Source organism: Andrena cerasifolii, chromosome 2 (assembly GCF_050908995.1).
Source record: "Andrena cerasifolii isolate SP2316 chromosome 2, iyAndCera1_principal, whole genome shotgun sequence".
NCBI classification, from domain to species: domain Eukaryota; kingdom Metazoa; phylum Arthropoda; class Insecta; order Hymenoptera; family Andrenidae; genus Andrena; species Andrena cerasifolii.
Genome location: NC_135119.1, coordinates 20259273 through 20277766, shown reverse-complemented (window position 1 = coordinate 20277766; position 18494 = coordinate 20259273). Strand labels below are relative to the sequence as shown.

Genomic DNA, 18494 nt, shown 5'->3' with positions numbered 1-18494 from the left:
GCCATGACTTATGGGTGCCATCCAATATTCAACGGCTCTGTTGGTGCACTCACGTCTGACCATGAATGTCTTCTTTCCCCTTTAGGACATCGGTGCTGCCACCGTGGCCATTTACTTCTTATCGCACGGTGCTGGAGCCTGTTTCTAGTTTTGCTTGATGATAAGGCGAGGTTGAAGCGATGAGGTTTGCTCTCACGCTATAATTCCGGGGTTGGAGTTTGGTCGCACGGACGGAGGGTGCCCAAAGTGCGAAGGGATGAATGCTTGATATGTACGTCGATATGGAGGGTCTTCTTGTCGCCGCACGCTTATTTGTACGGCTCCCATATTTTTCTATTCCACTGATTATGGAAATATTGTAATAGAGGGAGTGAGTTTGTGAGTTTGAACGCGAGAAGTTGCTGGGATTTGTTTGCTAGAAATCACCCGATAGGGGTTTTACAGAATTTAAGGGAGGTCGCTGCAGAATATTCGTTCACAGGATACGTTTTAAGTAGAATGTGTGTGGATTCGCAGGGCAGTGGATTTAAAAATAAGATTGTATGACGGTATGAGAATAATTGTTGCATGCTTCGAAGAAGGAGGGTGTGTTTAAATAAATATAGAATTTTGCATAAAATGAGGTGCTCCGTTTGCTGCAACCACGTAGTGGGAACTAGGGCAAACTATATTTCTCGGTTTATTATTACTAATTATACTATAAATGATAATATAACACGAATATTAATTATATAGCGAATAGTATGAGCAAATGTCTGCAGGCTTTGTTGTAAGGTTTATCGTAACGGGTTCTTTCATCTAATAATACCAACAATCACTTGTATTTTCGTTACATTTTAAAAATTAATTTTTCTACGTATCATTTATTATAATACTGCCCCGGTAGCAGAATAGAAATTCACAATTGTGAATTCAAAAATATATCGATTTTCCCACGCTTTACTGGCGCGAAAGTTGAATGGTAGTTCTGGAAAGTTTCCCAGAGCGCAGTAGTGTCGCAAACGTGTATTAAAGCGTGTTGCTGTCAGATTCGTGAAACCCAATGTTTGTTTCGTAGCGTAGGAATTACAGTTTTGATAGTGTAATTAAGTGTTAACCGAGGTAACAATAGTGTGAAGCACCGACAAAGTTTTAAGCGGTACGTTCTTTAGTAATGCTGATTTTTCAGTACAATATATGTACCTAACCTATAAAGTAAGCGTTCGTGTACTCCAAAATAATGTCATGCATCGAGGAAAGCCGTGACGAAGTAACCGGTGCAACTAATATAATTCCATTTTATATAAAATATGATATTTAGATATTCTAATTACAAGTAAATTATTTTTTTTAGTACATTGAACTTAACCTCAACGATTCTATGACTGATTGAGATTACATATTTTAATTTGTAATTTCTCGCTTACGTAAAGTACGATGGATATTAAATATCCGATTGTTTGTACTACAACCCATTTGTTTAAACATTCCCGTTATTTTGCAAGCTATAATGTAATTCGTAATAATACTGAAAGGTTAGGAAATAGTTACTGTATGATAACAGTATAGTCAGGGCCGTTCCTGGGTTTTGGCCACCCAGGAGCAAAAACAATATTGCCGCCCTTATTAATTTACTATTTTTTAATTAAGAATTTGATAAGCAGTGTTTACTTTTATATCTATATATACATAATTTTAAATAGTTATCGTGCAAAAGAGTTTCGATTATTAGTACACGGCCTACGGCCGCCCTTAAGTTTGGCCGCCCAGGTGCGGGGGCACCTTCTGCACTCCCGCCAGGAACGGCCCTGAGTATACTTTGAATATTATTGGCTATTTAAAAATTCTGCATTGTTAAGTAACAAGTGGTTTTCGCTTGTTTGTACTATCTATCTGTTGCACTGACAAGTGGCAGAAATACATGTAATTAGCTAGAGTCCAAGCTTCAGCTGCCACTTTAAATAAAACTTCTTCGTAATTGTGTGTTAAACAGGTGCTGCATAAAGTTTATTATAGCATTCCTCAAATGAAGTATCGTTAACAATCAAGATGGCTGATTGTCAAGAGCCAGAGAAAGCAGAAGACCCTATGAAACAGTATGAATTCGATGGACAGTCCTATATATACAAGGATCCAACAAGCAACGTAACATATAGATTTGATCAAGAAAAGAACGAGTGGGTAGTGAAGGAAACGGAAGAAGCGAAAGCAGATGATTCTGGCACTAAAGAGACTCAGGCTCGAGAAGGAACGTTTGGCTTCGAAAATGATACCCATACGTACACGGATCCCAATGATGGCAGCGTTTACTTTTGGGACAAAGAGAAGAGCGCTTGGTTTCCAAAGGTGAGGTGTCTCTAGGGAACAAAATCCCGGCCAATATTTACTATACCGGGATTGCGAGATTATTTAAAGTCTATCTCGGGATTCCGGGACTAATCCCGGGATTGAGTAATAGAAAATTTCACTAATTAAAATGATTTATTATGTGCTAAAATTCTAAAACTTTATTTAAAGTAAACAAACTTGCATTCTATCATTAGTCTGAAACATAAGCTAAAATCATTTTTCATAATAAAACAGTAGAACAATGAAGAATAATAACGACTGAATAAGTAGATAATATTAGTAAACCATTATGAAGATTATTGGAAATGCGAACGAAGAAACTGCAAAGCACCTAAAGTACGTACATATCTACAATGTTTCGACTTTACGTGTTCAGACAAGTTGCGATTTGCAACTCGCGTGAATTCGAAATAGCGGAATGTGAGAATATCATTGTAAAAATAAATATGGTGCAGTTAGTTGTATGCGACTTAAAATTATTATTTAAATAAATCATTATTATTATTATTGTCATTATTATTATGGAATGACTATGTTTATTTTTATATTTTTCAGGTGTTCATAAAGTAATTCACATTTTTAAAAATTCCCAAAATTCTCGGGATTAGTTCTATCAAATCCCGGGATTTTTAGAATCCAAAAAACAGCCGGGATCGCTGGATCCCGGGATTGTATTCCCTAGGTGTGTTAGTAGAGATGTATCGACTAGGATTTTGGCAGACTAGACGATTAATCGGCCCCCAAGAAGCCGACTAGTCGATTAATCTGCCCCAAGAAGCCGACTAGTCGCCAACTACAAAAGTGGCCGACTAGTCGATACATCTCTAGTCCTTACCCTAGTAGCATTTCTAGTTGGCCCACAGTATCCCCAAGTTGGGAATTAGTTGGCCATGAAAATGCCAACAATAAATGCTACTAGGGTAGTATTACAAACAGAGAGAACTCTATGATTTCGTCGTAATCTATCAGTTTCCCACAGATATGAAACCAAAATCTGGAATATTCGCAAATATTCGTGTTTCAGGTTGACGATGACTTTATGGCGAGATATCAGATGAGTTATGGGTTCTCGGATCCAAATGCAGCCGATACGACAGAAGTAGAGGAACCTCAGCAGTCGGCGAAAGTCGACAAGGAGAAAAGGAGGCTGGAAGCTAAAAGAAAAGCACAGGAGCCACCGTCTTGGTTCGAAGTGGACGAAGCACACAATACTGCTATTTATGTGTCCAGCCTACCATTGGACATCACTATGGAGGAGCTTACGGAACTCTTCAATAAATGTGGCCTCATAGCGCGGGACGAGAAGGGAAAGAACAGGATCAAGTTGTACAGGGACTCCAATGGGCAGCCAAAGGGCGACGCACTCTGTATCTACATAAAAGTGAGTGATAATTAACTTGAAACTTTTATTTTACAAATATTATATCGAATCTTGAAATATATGGTGCATGACCTGATTTCGTAAGTTTCATCGGAGGAGTTATTGAAACAAATGATATATTTCGAGAGAGAAGTGTTGAAACTATAATATAATAGAAAGTTTATTTTAATGGAAAGTTAAAGGCTTCAGAAAAATATTTACGGAGCTATATAGCTTTCGTTGCTGTATATTAGAGCATTGTATTTTGCAGCGCTGATTTCACGTACACTTTTTATTGATACCATGTACATTACGTTAGATACAGAAAGTAGGCGTCGACGATTTTTGCGTCGACGTATTTACAAACGAAATGATGCAAAAGTAGCTCATAAATTATTACGAACGATAGATTAATTTGTCGTAATCGGAGTTGCCGATTGGCGTTTGCCAGCGCAGTATAATGAGTAATAGTAGATATGTGGAGCCTCCATATTTTTTCCCGTTTGTTAGGATATTACACATATATGTATCAGCAGTTTTTACATGTATTCGAATACGATTTTGTATTTATGCAGATATTTAAGCACATCGGGCAATATTTCAGAAATATTTGGCTTACAATTAAAATATAGCCTTGCGAACTTAAATCCTGAAACGTTGTAGGAGTAAAAAAGTTTTATTCTATCATACTTATCTATACAATATAGATAAATTAAAACATAAAAAATAAAAATCTTTGAATATCTGTCGGCACATGGATAATACTTACTAAATGATATTTTGGGGAACATCGAATGTAATCTCTGATTTTCGGAGAAATATTTATATATATGCGGTCACATTGTTCAGTGATAGCCACATCTACCACAGGATGATAATTTCTTTTTAAGATGACGTGGAAATTTAAGTATAGTCAAGATACAGTTACTAGTGATCAAGCAGTTCGATTACTCGTGATATATTATTTACTACAATGATTATACTGTCACTCTAAACGTGTATTCAACGCGAGAAGTAAAGTACTTTTTCGTGGTAAGAAATCAAAGGCATTTGAAGAGGATTTATTCCCTAAGTAGACTTTTCCACGAGAGAAAAGTAACTTAATGAACTCGAATAATTGATCAACAAAAATGTCTAAATTTGCGAAGGCTTCATTTTGAGTCTATAGTATATCTTGAATTCTGTTTGGCAGGAATCGTTGTTTTTATCATAAATGCCTGGAAACATCGTACTATTATACACTTGAGAAGAATAGTTTCGAAAATGAAGTCGTAAATTCGATCCCCCACGTTTCATGCATATTAATTAAATAAGATAAAGTAGAAGAATGAGTGGTCGATGAAATCTGAACGCTTTATATACGATACATCAACGTTACAGTTATTAATCTACCGATTCCAGGTAATGCCGCTAACTAGACACTATCCTCGAGAATCTAACTCCTATCCAGAGGAAAAAGAGGAACATGAGAGACTGTTTCGCCGATATTAAGTGAATAAATTACTTCAGTCTGTGCTCGGTTTTCAATAACATCTAAAACGGTATCCGTAGTGTTGGCAACGTTTATACTATTCACAAGAACGAAACTCTTAAAAATTAACTCTTCACTTGGCGAATTAGGAGGTCATTGGAGAAATCCGTGATCGTACAACCTGACGATTTAAATAATATAAATAGCATTCGACAACTTTCCGTATCTCTAGAAAAATGTGAAAGGAGGAGGAAACGTGTGCAAGAGGTTCTAGGATGTTAGTATCGATGGTTCAAGTATCAAGTAAAGAGTTGAAATACCGTTGCACCGCGAGCAACGTTTGTTCATGGCTTTAGGATTACTTCCTCGCTCGCCAAGTCGTTCATCTTGCCCGGAAATTGAGAAAGAGCCCCGCTGATGCCCGTTAGACTTTGTGGACCATTGCTAGGACCGTCACCAAAAAACGCTCGGTATTCCCGCCCTCGTGGCAGGATCTGGGCTACCCTTGGCGCAGGAGCATTCGGTTGAGTTCTGTTAGCGCGATGCCGCATTCGGTTCCTCGTTGGCTCCACTCTATTGCTGGACAAAGATTTCAGTAACATTAGCTACACACTTTTGCCTGTGTCAGGAGGGTGGAAAGATTGTTGGGTGTTTGAGATCCAAACTAGGTTTGCCGTCACTTTCACTTTCTGCTGACGACTCAATTCTGATGTTATTTTAAAAACTATACGACTGAAATAAGGTTAAAACACAATGTCGCTTGAATAACTAAGAGCAATGCAGAATGAGAGATCTCTTACTAAATCTTCCACTGTATAAATTAATAGATTTCAGCACTTCCTCGCGTTTGAAGGCGCCACGCTCTACTTCCAGTCATAAAATCCCGTAGTGATTGTAACGTGAATTCGTTATGCAAAGTAATTCATTGAAATGGTACTTATTTCAATTGAAAGTGCAGGCAGTTCTTTCGTCACTATTCTGGTATAAGTGAAAGTATAGCTTTGGTTAAATTTTCAATTGATACCGTATAAGTTACAGCATTGCACGGTTGGATAGAATGGAAGAATTTGCATTTTAAAATTTAAATTTTAAATATTAAATTTTGAATTTCAGATGGAACTTATTTTTGCCAGGTCTCGCAACATTTCACGAGCGTATTTCCGTACATGAGGATATAAGAAATCTTACTTGGACGGTGGCCTTGAACCCAGCTTCACGCCATGCAGCCAGTAGTTGTCCGCATTCTGTTCCGCCCAATTTCTTCTCCGTGTCGGTCGCGGTTTATTCTGTTTGTTCGGCTTCTGCAGCTCCTTTGAATACTTCTTGCCTTTCTTCCGCGGCTTTAATCTTTGGTTTTGCGGCGCGTAGGGGTCCGTGGTCTTCTTGCGTCTTCTGGCTATATTTCAAATAAATCGCAAATCTTGTCAAGTTCCAATAGCTTCTTCAACAAGTTGTAATATCTTGATCATCTTCCCACGAAACTTAATATTTAACACAGAATGGTAGTTTAATGGCACTCGAATTTTAAAATCGAGCATCAGTTTTTTCGAGAACGGATGCACGGGAATTTGATACTTTACCTATACGCCCAGCTGGCACTTCGCATATGTAATACTTCCGGTCCACGCAGCTTCGTGGACTCCATTTGTATTTCAAGGTAGGGTCGATCGTGACGCAGTGCCACGCATATTGTTGCTTGGTCTGATCGGATTGAGGCTTGCCGAAATTTTGGAAAACCATTTCCTCGCCGGTTACACCCCATTCCCAAGCCATATTTTTCCAGTTGAATATCCCACCGATCCATCTCTCCAATTTAGCTGAAATGATATTTAAATCCTACTTAGTTGTCTGCTAGTGACCAGTGTGGACACATCATTCCTCCATATGGAGTTTTATTTTATGTTCCGAATATTTTCAAATATTTCATCTGAATTTGCAATCATTGCCCCTCATAGCGAGGCTCTATATTCGAAGAACGAACTTGCGTACGACTTTTGTATTGAGTTGTATCCTACTTACTGAATTGATCGTTCATCAAGTACTTCCTCAGCATCCTATCTTTCCCGTTTCTATCGAGAACCGCCAGGGTGGCGTTTCTGTCTTTGCAATGAAAATGAGCATCCCTCCAGGTTGCCATTCCTGCGCTTAAATAATAGCAATATCCTTTCAATCGGAAGAACCCTATGGGGCAGGCGAAACGTTTTACGCGTTCATTCTGCCGGTGGATTACTGGCTGACCCGCAACCGTTGGATTAATACTGACATTGTACGGTTGTATTATGGCGGCTGATATGCCTGGAAAATTATTCAAAATTTTCGGGTATTAAACCTTTGGAGGTGTGAATGTGTTGGAGAGGGATTGTGTAATGCGAAGATGTCGAAAAATCGGTTGCAAAAGTCGGTCAATAGGCAGATTATGAGACATTCGCTGTTTGTACTCTTCGTTCTTGCATTCCTCATTACTCTGGCTATATAGGAGATATTTAAATAGAAAACAAAAAAATTACTACCCCCTTACGCAACGATGTGCCATATGTGTGTTGTACCTTGATTTTCATATTATTTTTTAATTTTCACTGACAAGGGAAGATCCCGAATCCGAAAATTTAAAAAATTCTGAAACTTTGTCGATGTGTAGGGGATTTCCTCCTGATTACAACGCAATTTTGTTTGCTGCCCAAATTCACTCGAAGGGGGTGAAATTAACCCCTGAAAATTCGGCTATTTTCCGATTTTCTGTTGTAACTCCCGATCTGTAAGAGATAGAAGAAAAGTTTCAAGACAAAAGTTACTTCTTTTAATTAGATCTATCATTTGGTATAAAATTTTTTTTTGGTGCACGAGTTATTACACAAAATTGGAAAATAACCGGATTTTCAGGGGTCAATTACACCCCATTAGAGTGAATTTGGGCAGCAAACAAAAATTGCGTCGTAATCAGGAGGAAATTCCCTACGTATTCACAAAGGTTCAGAATTTTTTGAATTTCCGGGTTCGGGATGTTCCCTTGTGAGTAGGTATTTGAGGAAACATTGCTGTAGGTAGAGCAGTAGTGCTACATAAATAAGGAAGCTTACATTTGCGATAGTTACACAAATTTCGGCCTGCAAAAGCTTGAAATCGTTACTAATTATTTCTGAAGTTTTGTTTTCACTTTCCAAAGTTTACAGTGTCAAAATACTGAGTAGCTAAGTATTACCGACATGGAAAAAAAGTAATATTTTTATGTACTTGTCTTTAGCATTGAGAGAGTGCTTTATACTTTATAATCGTTCGTATCTAGGTATTAGCTTCATAGAAAGTAGGTACACAAATGTTTTATCACCAGAAGCAATCCACGCAGTAAGGGATTAAAGCTTAAAAAAGAAAGATGACTATATAGTATTTTCATATGGCTGCTCGGCTGTTTCCAAACTAAGTCGTATTTTTTTTTAAGTCAAACAAACGGCTGCCCCAATGCCCGAGTACGTACGCGGTTTAGTTCGACGAATCGAGTTTTTCTTTGAATTGACTTTCCGGTTGGTTCTTTTCAAAAGCTGAAGTGGTCCATGGAGTTGAATCGGAATTTAAAGGACTTCGTTAGCTGGGTACGAGAGTCGATGAAGGGTCTTTTGGCCAGACCACGATAAATCAAAGAGTGGCACAGGCATTGGCGGTGCACAATATTTCTCGCGAGCTCCTACAAAACTGGCAGCCTTTACTTTGAACGTATAGTTACTTATTATGGAGTCAGTACATATAGATAACATTTCACTGCACCTTAAGTGGTTCTTCTGTCAGTAAGTCTGGCACGGCAAATTTCTGGTTCTGATATATGTATGTAGGTACTGTTTGAGTTAGCTTTTCAGCCTGTATGTATATGTAAATGTAGTTTTATCGAAATTTAAGATAACAGATATCATTTCAGTTCTAGTGTTAGTACTGGCATTAGAATCATTTAGGAAATAGGTACTAGTAAATTTCAGTTGTCAGGCACAGAAGCTACTTTTTCTGTAGGAGTATAATTACTCACAAAAGTATCCACCCTCTATATATATATACATAGATTTTTCAGAACGTATACATTACTATTTTTAACGAAGTTGGCATTAAATTCTGCAAATTAATTTTATATGTAATGTCGTTGATTGTGGCCCAAATTATTTCGGGTTTGGTATCATTTTCATCTAGAAAACACAAGGAATCGATTGGTGTCACTTCCGTGAAGATCTGATGAGAAATGTGGAATTTGACATTTTTCCCTCTTTGACTAGTGCCATTCTTGCCTTCCCCGTCCCCTATTCTCTAGCGTTGATGGCCATAAAACTTAATAAAGCGTAAAATCGGAGGTGTGAAATTCGCCTACCATCTCGGATAAAAGATGTTCTCTGGAACCCGAAATTATCAACTTATTCAGGCAATACTGTATTCGAGAAGCGCATCCCTCACCCTTATGTCGCTTATTCATTACATTTATTCGGCGCTCAGCTCGAATGAATAAATTCTTATCCGAATAAATGTGGCTCGAATAACGATACAGATTTATTCTCGACGAATAATCTTTCGTTAAATAAAATTAATCGTAATTCGCGAATTAACCTTGAGGATTTATCCGCAGTTCTTTATTCTTTATTCGAAATGAAATTTCAATGTTAAAATAAGAACTACCAATTCCCATTCACGTTAATATAAACCTTCATTAATATATTCTAGATCAGTGTCTTCGATTAAAAAATTAATTAAAGAAGGCACACAAAAGTATTCGCCCAAAGCCAGTGTTTATTTCACATAAATTAATTAAAAAGAGATTAGATCTTTCAATCTATTATCCATAAATTTGCCCAGTTTATGAAAAGCTCGCGTTTAATTCATCTTTCTGTCAAAATCTGTTTCACGGTGCTGATTAAAATTAGATTCACCAAGGTGTAGATAACTAACGCGAATTAGAATTGGTAATTCTGATTTTAACATTGATGAAATATGTTAAATACTGTATACATATGCGGGGAGTGGATACTTTTTGCGGGCAACTACATATATACATATATATCTTCTTTGCGGAAGGAAACGCAGCTGATGAGCATTAAACTAACATTTCACAGTTACTTATACGATTTCAACTTCGTTGAAATAATTGATATTTCCAGTGGCAGCCGTGGTGAATGCAGTCAGGTATCAGCGACAGCAAATTTATTACGTCATGCACCGCTGGTAATATGCATTCAAGCTATGTAGTTCAGTGTTACGGTCGCTCTCTTGCGTGCAATAATTTCTTTCATCTTACGCCTCTCCTTTTATGGAGACAATCGGAGGAAATCGAATAAAATATCGAATCGAATACTAGGCGAGCCTCCGCGGCGATCGTTACAAGTCGGTTCATTTGTATTACTCGTCCTTGAACGCTAGTTCAAAGATTATGCAACGATGCCCGTGTTTTACGGATGAACAGTTGCATTATGTAGACGGAATATATTTTGCAATCGTTGTACTTGAAGAAAACTGTCGATCGGCTTGTAAAACCGAGAATCGTGATACCGGCTGTGTCAGTAATTATTTTTACGCAACTGTGTTTCTGATGAAATATTCGTTTTTTAGTAAGTTATGTTGCTTAGGTATTAGGTGTTAGTTATGTTCCTTATATTCCCGTTTCTTTTAACTCGTTACATAGTTGCATGCATTTTTTTTTGAAGTTACGAAACGAAGTAGAAGGCAGTGTATTTTTAATAATACGCGAATGCCTGCTGGTTATTTTCTTTAGGCAAATATATTTTACGTTTATTATCATAACGGTGGTTGAAATTTAGGAAACTGTTTAGAAGGAATGGCTTGTTTGCCCGAGATTTTGGTAGTGGTGTCTAATAATCGTGTGAAAGTGTATATTTTTCCTACACGCGGCGCCCGCAGCTAAGAAGGTTAATAGTCTCTGGTATTTATTAATAGTTGCACGGCAATCTATCTTAACAGAAATGCATGGTCCCTACTTTACTGTACCGCTGGTGCAACCAACTGCAACTAAACAAGATATTACACAGATATGTGGCACGCAAGGCGTATCATTACAGAAAATTGATTTTATCCTTCGTAAAGAATGCTCTTTTAAATCGAACTTAGTAAGTGGTAACTGTAATCATTTTTTCTAAACAATATTAAAGTGGCAACAGGTGTCTGAGAATTCATAAAAATACAGTCCGCAGGTGATAAAATCTGTAGTCCAATAAATTAGTTTTCAAGATTTCAATTAAAAACATAAATGTCCACTTTCAGGATACCCTCAAAATTAAGGGAAGCAGGAGTTTTCTCACGAAACAAGTAAATTTAGCAACTTCTTCACTTGACATATTAAAATTTATCAAAATGAAAAACAGTGCAATCATTGCTGAAACTTTTCCTTCAAATCAGGAGAAAATTTGGCGATACAAATTTACTAAAAAAATTGCCAAGTGAAGCTGAAGATATTAATGGCAATTGCCCGAGCACCAGTCATTAAATGGCCAGGCAGCAGTAAAAACTGATCGCAATAAGAATCATAACGACAACGATGATAACAGTGAAATAAGAGGATGGTCGTTACTTCCTGAAAGTGGATCACGGATAGCGTTGGAAGGGTTTTTTTTTTACGGTATTCGCTCTCGAGTGTTAAGGCGAATTAAACTTCCGCGTATCGCCGAGTGTTCCTAACCCAGTTCAATGCGTTTGATGTTGTCCGTTCGTTCCGTGGACTGTGAATGACATCATCCGAGAAAGTTATGTGGTGCATCGGCTGTAACCGTACCGCGTTCACGTATGGTAATTGCTATGGTGGAAACTTGAAGTGCCATTTGCACGGTGCATCCTCCCCTTTCGTTTATCAGCAGAGGAAGAACCTAGGGGAATACTGGCGCGCTGATGTAGGTCGCCAATTGTTTCGGCTATTCTCAGGGAACCTAAACCCCGTCTGAGTAGGTTCTGTGGCAGTATTTGCTGTCATTCGTTTAAAAGTTATTTAGCAAAACTCTAATGAAAGCTTTTCTTAGAAGAGGTCTGGGTTAGGTATCTACAGCTTTTCGGTGTGTCAGTATTTTCGCAAGGCAAAATGGTCACTTGAATTTGGAATATTATTGCACCACCGCAGTGTCACTGATACAGTTCGTGTAAAATATTTTTCTAAGGTCAAAGTTACCTCGTGCAGCTGGAAAATTCAATATTTGCCATTGTTTAACCTTAGGATGTACAGAGCGATTGCCTTAGCGTCTGCTGTTTCAAGTCACTCGGGACTTAAGAAGCACAAGGTGCTTTCTATATGCAAGTGTAGCTAAATTGATGATGCGATGATTGCTACTGTAGTTTAAAAGTCCCTTATCTATATTCGCAGTCTAAAATTACGAGCGCGTTGGTGCATTATTCTTAAAGCAAGCACTGCTACACCTTGACAAGGTTAGTCCTCTGTTACCCTTATCATACACGTTCATTTATGCATGCGTCTCGAGATTTCCATCGTTGACTCATTTAAATTCACGATGAATCGTTCCAGAAAAACGGTTGATCACGATAATTCCGTGGAGTCATCCCTCCCAACGCATTCCTGTTTGGAACCAAAGCCATTCCTTGCGTATCAAACGTTACGAAAAAAAAACGCGAGTGCTGCAGAGATTTGCATTCACTGGAAAGCATTCAGTGGACGTTTATGGTGGTCATAAATGACGCAACCGCAGGAACGTGAGCTTCATTTTCTCGCGGATTCATTCGCGATCGCGCCGAACGCGCTACCGTCCATACCATGGTGCGCAGGCCGCGCACATTCAATGTAAATTCGCGTTACAGCTGGCACCATGCACGAATGGTCTTCTGGTTCGAGGCATATTATGACAAATAAGCGGCTGATGTAATAAAAGTTAACGCTCGCATGTGACTGCCGATCCTTTCGTTCCTTTCGACGTCGAATTCTCATTTATACGCTCGCGAATTTACACACGATTTGCTCGTAAATCGATGATTCTTCACCGTCACTGTGCGCCGTCCCTAGGGCTGGGGCTTGTTTTATGGCCGATCATTCCGCCAAGCGTGTCCTCAAGACGGGACCTGGCGATCCCGGGGTACCTGAGCTGGCTCACCAGTGCTGAAGCTGTGCAAGAGGCTCGACTTGGAGCTTTCTGCGAACGCGACAGCCCCACCCAGGCTTAATGGAGAGTGAGGGTGTTGGGAATCGGGGTTAGACCAGGGGAAATCCTCTGTCTACTCCGCGGAGGTGTGTAAAGGTTGATACCTGTCGTGTCCCGAGTCAGATCGAAGTTTGGGGAACGTGGATGGCAATCATGAGCTGCCACTAATTCGCTTGGTAATTGGGGTTGGAATATTGTAGGCGCTGGTTATGCTCTCAAAATAGGCAGCAAGTTGGACTGTTAGAAAGCATGGAGTTCTTGCAACCCTGGTACCAAGCAGGGAGGTGCAGTTAGTATATTAACACTGGCTCAAGGTTTGATAAAATATCGTTTCGAGCCGGTAGGCACTTCCGAGCGATTGCTACTACCGAGAGAGATTTACTTAACGCGCCGTGAACATATATTCGGGAACACACGGGGAATACTGTCACTGTTTTCTAGAAAATATGATCCGAATGTGGTTCAAGTGAATGTGGTTTAAGTCTGTATTAAACCTTTTTTGAAATTCGTTCAGTAACAGATATTTACTAGATCGGGAAGTACGAATTGAGTGTTTGAAATAGAAATTGAGCATTTTGTTAAATACTGTACCTCATAAAGAACTATTACATGGAATTTATCCGCTTATTAGGATTTTTTTAAATGATACCTGTTGAATATTAATCGTCAATTGTTTAATCTGTTCTCCATTCGCTTTGCCCGTGAACCTGCGCGTGGAAAGAGAGTAATGAATTTTGTAGGAACGCGGGACAAATGGAATTGAAGTGATTCGAGTGGAGCTTGAAGTTTTCATTGGTTTAAAAATGACCAGCCATGTAGGATTGAAATAAAATTGGAGGTAATGTGTCAGCGTTTATGGGGGAATGGAAGGAAATTTCCCTTAATATTGCATTGGTGCTTTAGTAATTTCAAATATTCTATATGGTTGGAGGATAATCAAGATTCGAAGGGTTGTATAGATAAACGATGAAGGGAAACATATTTCACATCGGAAATATCTCGATTCTCTGTGTCGCTACTTTATAAATGCAAATTGCTAGAAACGCCAGGGCACCGATACAATATTTTCAAATAATATTGCACGTTTCTCTTATCCGCGATTTATCGTCGAAGAATTTTAGGTCGCTGACATTCGAATCCTCCGTTTAAAATAAAATTCCTCCGCTTCGTATTCAGACATCACAGTGGTACTATATTTATTCTATATCCATCCTATTTTTTAAAGCGATGTACCTACATTTTGCTTTTACGCTGATTGCAGTATCCTTTCCCCAAAATCGATTCCAAATAAAATAATACGTTACTTTTGTACCACTGTGGTCATATTTAAGAGACGAAAACATATTTAAAGCAGATATGAACTTTCTTTCCAAAACTCTGTCTCGTATGAATCTCATAGAATTTAGAACACATTGCGCGTTATCCATATAATTAATACTCCATTCCGAGCGTACACGAATACAATTTATTACGAAGATGAAGGATTTATTGGGGAAAGTGAATATTAATCGCCAAATCAGCCACGAAACAGGTGATTCGAAGTGTTTCCCAGTGGCGTGTCCAATCTTTTCGCAAAGCACTGGGGAAATTCAGTTCAATAGTTCAACCTGTCACATCCCTCTGCCAAGAGTACCAAAGTAACACTGCCTTGGTCGGGTTCTGCCATGTTCGTATAATTATCACGCCATAAATCTGTTCTCCGTCTATTGTCGATATTCAATTATCAGCGAATGCCTACGATGGTTGATTTTCAAATCAGCTTCAGTTTAAACGGCTGACACATATCGACGTTACGCGTTTCTGGGAACGTGTAATTCGCCGGTGTGTAGGCTGGTGGGTGAACTTTGATAATTGAGTTACAGCAGTCCCGAAGGCGTCGTTAATTAGCGTTCAAATATTATAGCCACCCGTTATTTTTAGGTCCCCCGTCGCTGTACGTGTGCCGTGAATAATTCACGCACATCCATGCGCATGCCGCGCTCGTGAATAATGCGAGCGCTGTATCTTCCCACGATTTTTACTTTCATTCATCCGCTCGGGAAAGAACCGTAGGATACATATAGCACAAGGCTGAATTCTGCACTTTCTACGCGTAATTGTTCCACGATCGCAGACCTGCGGAGAATTTTGTCACAACCTCTGCGCAATTATTACCCCGATGGAAGTTTTTCGCGGTTGCCATTTTTGGCGCGCGGTCAGCGAAGGTACTGCATAAGTTACGTTTACATCAAAACGGGGGTAGGTACTGTGAAAGGTTTCCGACGGTACTTGTTCCTGCTAAAATAATTGAGAAATAAATCCACGAAAGGGTCGTTTTTAGGAATCTAGTTTTAAGGATACTGTAATAAGTTTTAGGGGCTTGTCGTTCGCGGCATGACGCGTATAATTTTATCGATCAAAATTTCTTTCCGGTTACGCTACTTTTGCCCCGCGATCCAATACCATCCTGTCTGGCCTTCTGCGTACAGATTCGTGCACCCCTCTAACGAAAATAGATGGCCGATCTATTCACTTCGGACTTCTAGGTATTCAATAGCATACGTGGCCTTATTTTTTATTGGGCCTATGTCAGGTTATATAATCGAATATTTTAGATCCACGTGTCAACGAATCAAAATTCTTCCCATTCTTTTGGACGTTGAAATAAACGGGCTTTACTGCGGCAGTGGTTGAAAGACAAAGTGCACACGCAAATAGACGAGCCTTGGCTCTGCAATTTATTGCGTTAAAAGTTACTGGACGGAAGCAAATGAATGTTACGGAGTAGGCAAAAGTGAATAATTTTTTTTATAAATTCCCCCCAACAATCATATTTATTAGCGCATCGTTAAACAAATGCAGTGGGAATAATTTTTCTACTCTTTACTTGACTGTATACTACATTTATAATGCTCATTTACCACTTAGTAGATTTGAGTCTACTACACTCAATATGTTACATAAAAACTGTTTTCCATCGAGTTCGCAAAGTGTACTGATAAGCAAAACTTAATCATCAGCATGCGAATTCTTCTGAGTACCTGATTCGTTACATTCAATCATGATATCATTGCTTCCTCTGTATTATCTCGCAGCACTCCGACTACTTTGCAGCACAGTGATAAGGATCTCGAGCCGCGTTATCAAAACCTCTGGTTTCTCTTAAGACTATTATTAGTCACGATTATTTTTACCGTAGTAATTAACATAGCGCGTTACCGTCGATAACCGCATGCCGTGCATATATATCGTTTGGCATTCCACGATTTGAATATTGTATCTGGTGAAACATAAGTTCTGTCGTCGATAAATTGTCAAAAAATGTTAAAATTGTGCCATCTCTGGCGAGTAGTTTTTCGTTAAATATTCAATGGGGAATCAACAATTTCCCCTCCGAACCTGGAAACAGTATCGAATGAAAAAGCTGGGAAACTATTTCGTTCCCAAACTTTTATTTTTCATCCACGGTGAAAGAATGATACGACATTGCGAGTCGAAATGCATTTGTCACAGCAGTTTAAATGGTCCCTGTTCTCACGTGCCAACGAAATTCTCCGAGGAAATAATTCTCGTGACAAATGATTAGATCTTGCGAATTGTGAAAGGGGTTGTTGGTCTGAAAACGGGGTGGATGCAAGAAATTTTCATCGAGTTGTTATCCTTTAATTTACTATTGTGTTTAAAGGTTTTCGAAGGGACTTCTCTCTGATTTATATCAATACCGTGGAATGTTGCTTTTAAATTCCGTCATATTTGTTCTTGACCTTGTTATTCTGGTTAAATATCCATTCATCTTTTTCGGGTGTTAAAAGTAGAACAGATATTTAATATATCTCGTTAGATTGCAATGGGACTAGCAAATACTGTTAATTGTTAGCTCTATTCATTTAACTGTTCCATATTCGAGATGGCAGAAACTTTTCTCACAACACCTCTTCCCCTACAATTTGATAATTAGCCCCCTTTCTCGTACCAGCCTGTTCAGACCTCCGTTGAAAAGACTCCGTTTCAAAGGACCTTGCCGCATTACACGTCGCAAATACACCTTACGGTGAAATTAATTTCCCGAAGAAAATGAAGCACGCTTCTACCAACTTTTCTGTGGCCTTTCACTGACGGCGGAACTCGATCACTTCAATCTAAACCTCAGCCAACAGTGCAATAGAAAAAAAATCCCCAAAAATTCCAAAGACACAGAATTAATTCCCCGATTCGTCGATCTATTTATCCACGCGATGGTTCACAGTTTTCCACTCGATTTCCCAATTACCCGCGACACGAGCGCCGGATTAAAATTACCCGCGCCTTCGACAGTGTACCGGTTGCTTTACCTGTCGCGCAAAGGACCAGAATCAAGCACGGAAGTCGCATGGTCTCCAACTTGGTCTCGATTTACTCGCCGAAGTCGTGAGTGCACAGACACAGAGGTGCGAACAGAATCGTCCTCATCCTCGTTCACGAGTCACACTTTGGTCCTCGCATCAAGACCCTAATTCGTTCCAGAGGAGTCGAACCACCTGTATGAAACGCCACCGATCGTCGATCACGATCACTCGCCGATGAATTTAACTGCGCGCTGGATCGATCGCGATCTGTTCGCTGGGTGTCCGGATGAGCGCTGGGCGCAGATTCCCAACGGATGGGCGCGAGCCAGAAGTTTCCACGGTGGAGGCTCGCGGGCGACTGAAGCTGCCGCTTCCATTCCGCCCGTCGTCGCCAAGGTACGTGGAGGCGAGCTTTCGATCCAGACTCTCGCGCTTCCCCCGTGTGCCGCATACTTTCTCGATCTCCCGGCATTTTTCACGGCCCTCCTGGCCAGCTGCGCGTCCCTACGTTCCGTTTCGTTTCGTTTGTCAAACGCCCTGGGAATCTTGACACTCGACGACGGGATTGTCGTGAATTTCGTCGCGGGTCCCCTCGACCCCGTCCGCAATTGGATCACGGGCCTCGACACTTCCCGGCAAAGCCCGAGATTTTGTGCCTTTATGCGGGAAACTGGGGTCGCTTTCGTGTGGAGGGTCTTCGGGTAATATCTGCTTCTACGACTGTGACCGTTCTTTCGGTGCTGCTTTTGTGATTGGGTGTTTTATGTCGTATTGATTGCCATTGGTGGTTGCTCGCAAGATGGTGTGCTTAGGTTAGATGGTGTGATTTGATTTTTACATTCATTTGCTGTTTTGGGGCGAGGTTGATGTGTTAGAGATGTTCGTGGTGGATTTGAAATTATTATTTCATATTT

The 18494-nt window shown here is 39.6% G+C and overlaps 2 protein-coding genes across 2 annotated transcripts in view; one reads left to right on the top strand and one right to left on the bottom strand.

The window, feature by feature from the left end:
* Window positions 1–985: 985 nt before the first annotated feature.
* Window positions 986–18494, top strand: part of Barc (RRM1_TatSF1_like and RRM2_TatSF1_like domain-containing protein barc) — an 84139-nt gene continuing 66630 nt past the window's right edge. The window contains exons 1-3 of the mRNA XM_076807597.1: window positions 986–1138; window positions 1973–2325; window positions 3353–3709. Coding sequence (XP_076663712.1) covers window positions 2029–2325; window positions 3353–3709 — 654 coding nt within the window. The 5' untranslated portion in view covers window positions 986–1138; window positions 1973–2028. The remainder of the gene's footprint in view (window positions 1139–1972; window positions 2326–3352; window positions 3710–18494) is intronic.
* LOC143366481 (uncharacterized) lies at window positions 3947–17955 on the bottom strand. The gene is made up of 5 exons (XM_076807598.1): window positions 17587–17955; window positions 7179–7454; window positions 6740–6976; window positions 6348–6555; window positions 3947–5738 (listed from the first exon to the last, which is right to left on the bottom strand). Exons 1-5 carry the CDS (start codon window positions 17624–17626, stop codon window positions 5504–5506), a joined length of 996 nt encoding a protein of 331 aa, XP_076663713.1. The 5' UTR covers window positions 17627–17955; the 3' UTR covers window positions 3947–5503.

Bases quoted from the DNA above. Each gene is read 5' to 3' on its own strand.
- LOC143366481 (XM_076807598.1), bottom strand. From the start codon at position 17,626: ATGCGACTTCCGTGCTTGATTCTGGTCCTTTGCGCGACAG. The intron at 7,455-17,586 runs GTAAAGCAACCG...ATAATTTTCCAG, and splicing joins TCTGGTCCTTTGCGCGACAG to GCATATCAGCCGCCATAATA. The intron at 5,739-6,347 runs GTAAGATTTCTT...ATCTTTGTCCAG, and splicing joins GGTTCAAGGCCACCGTCCAA to CAATAGAGTGGAGCCAACGA.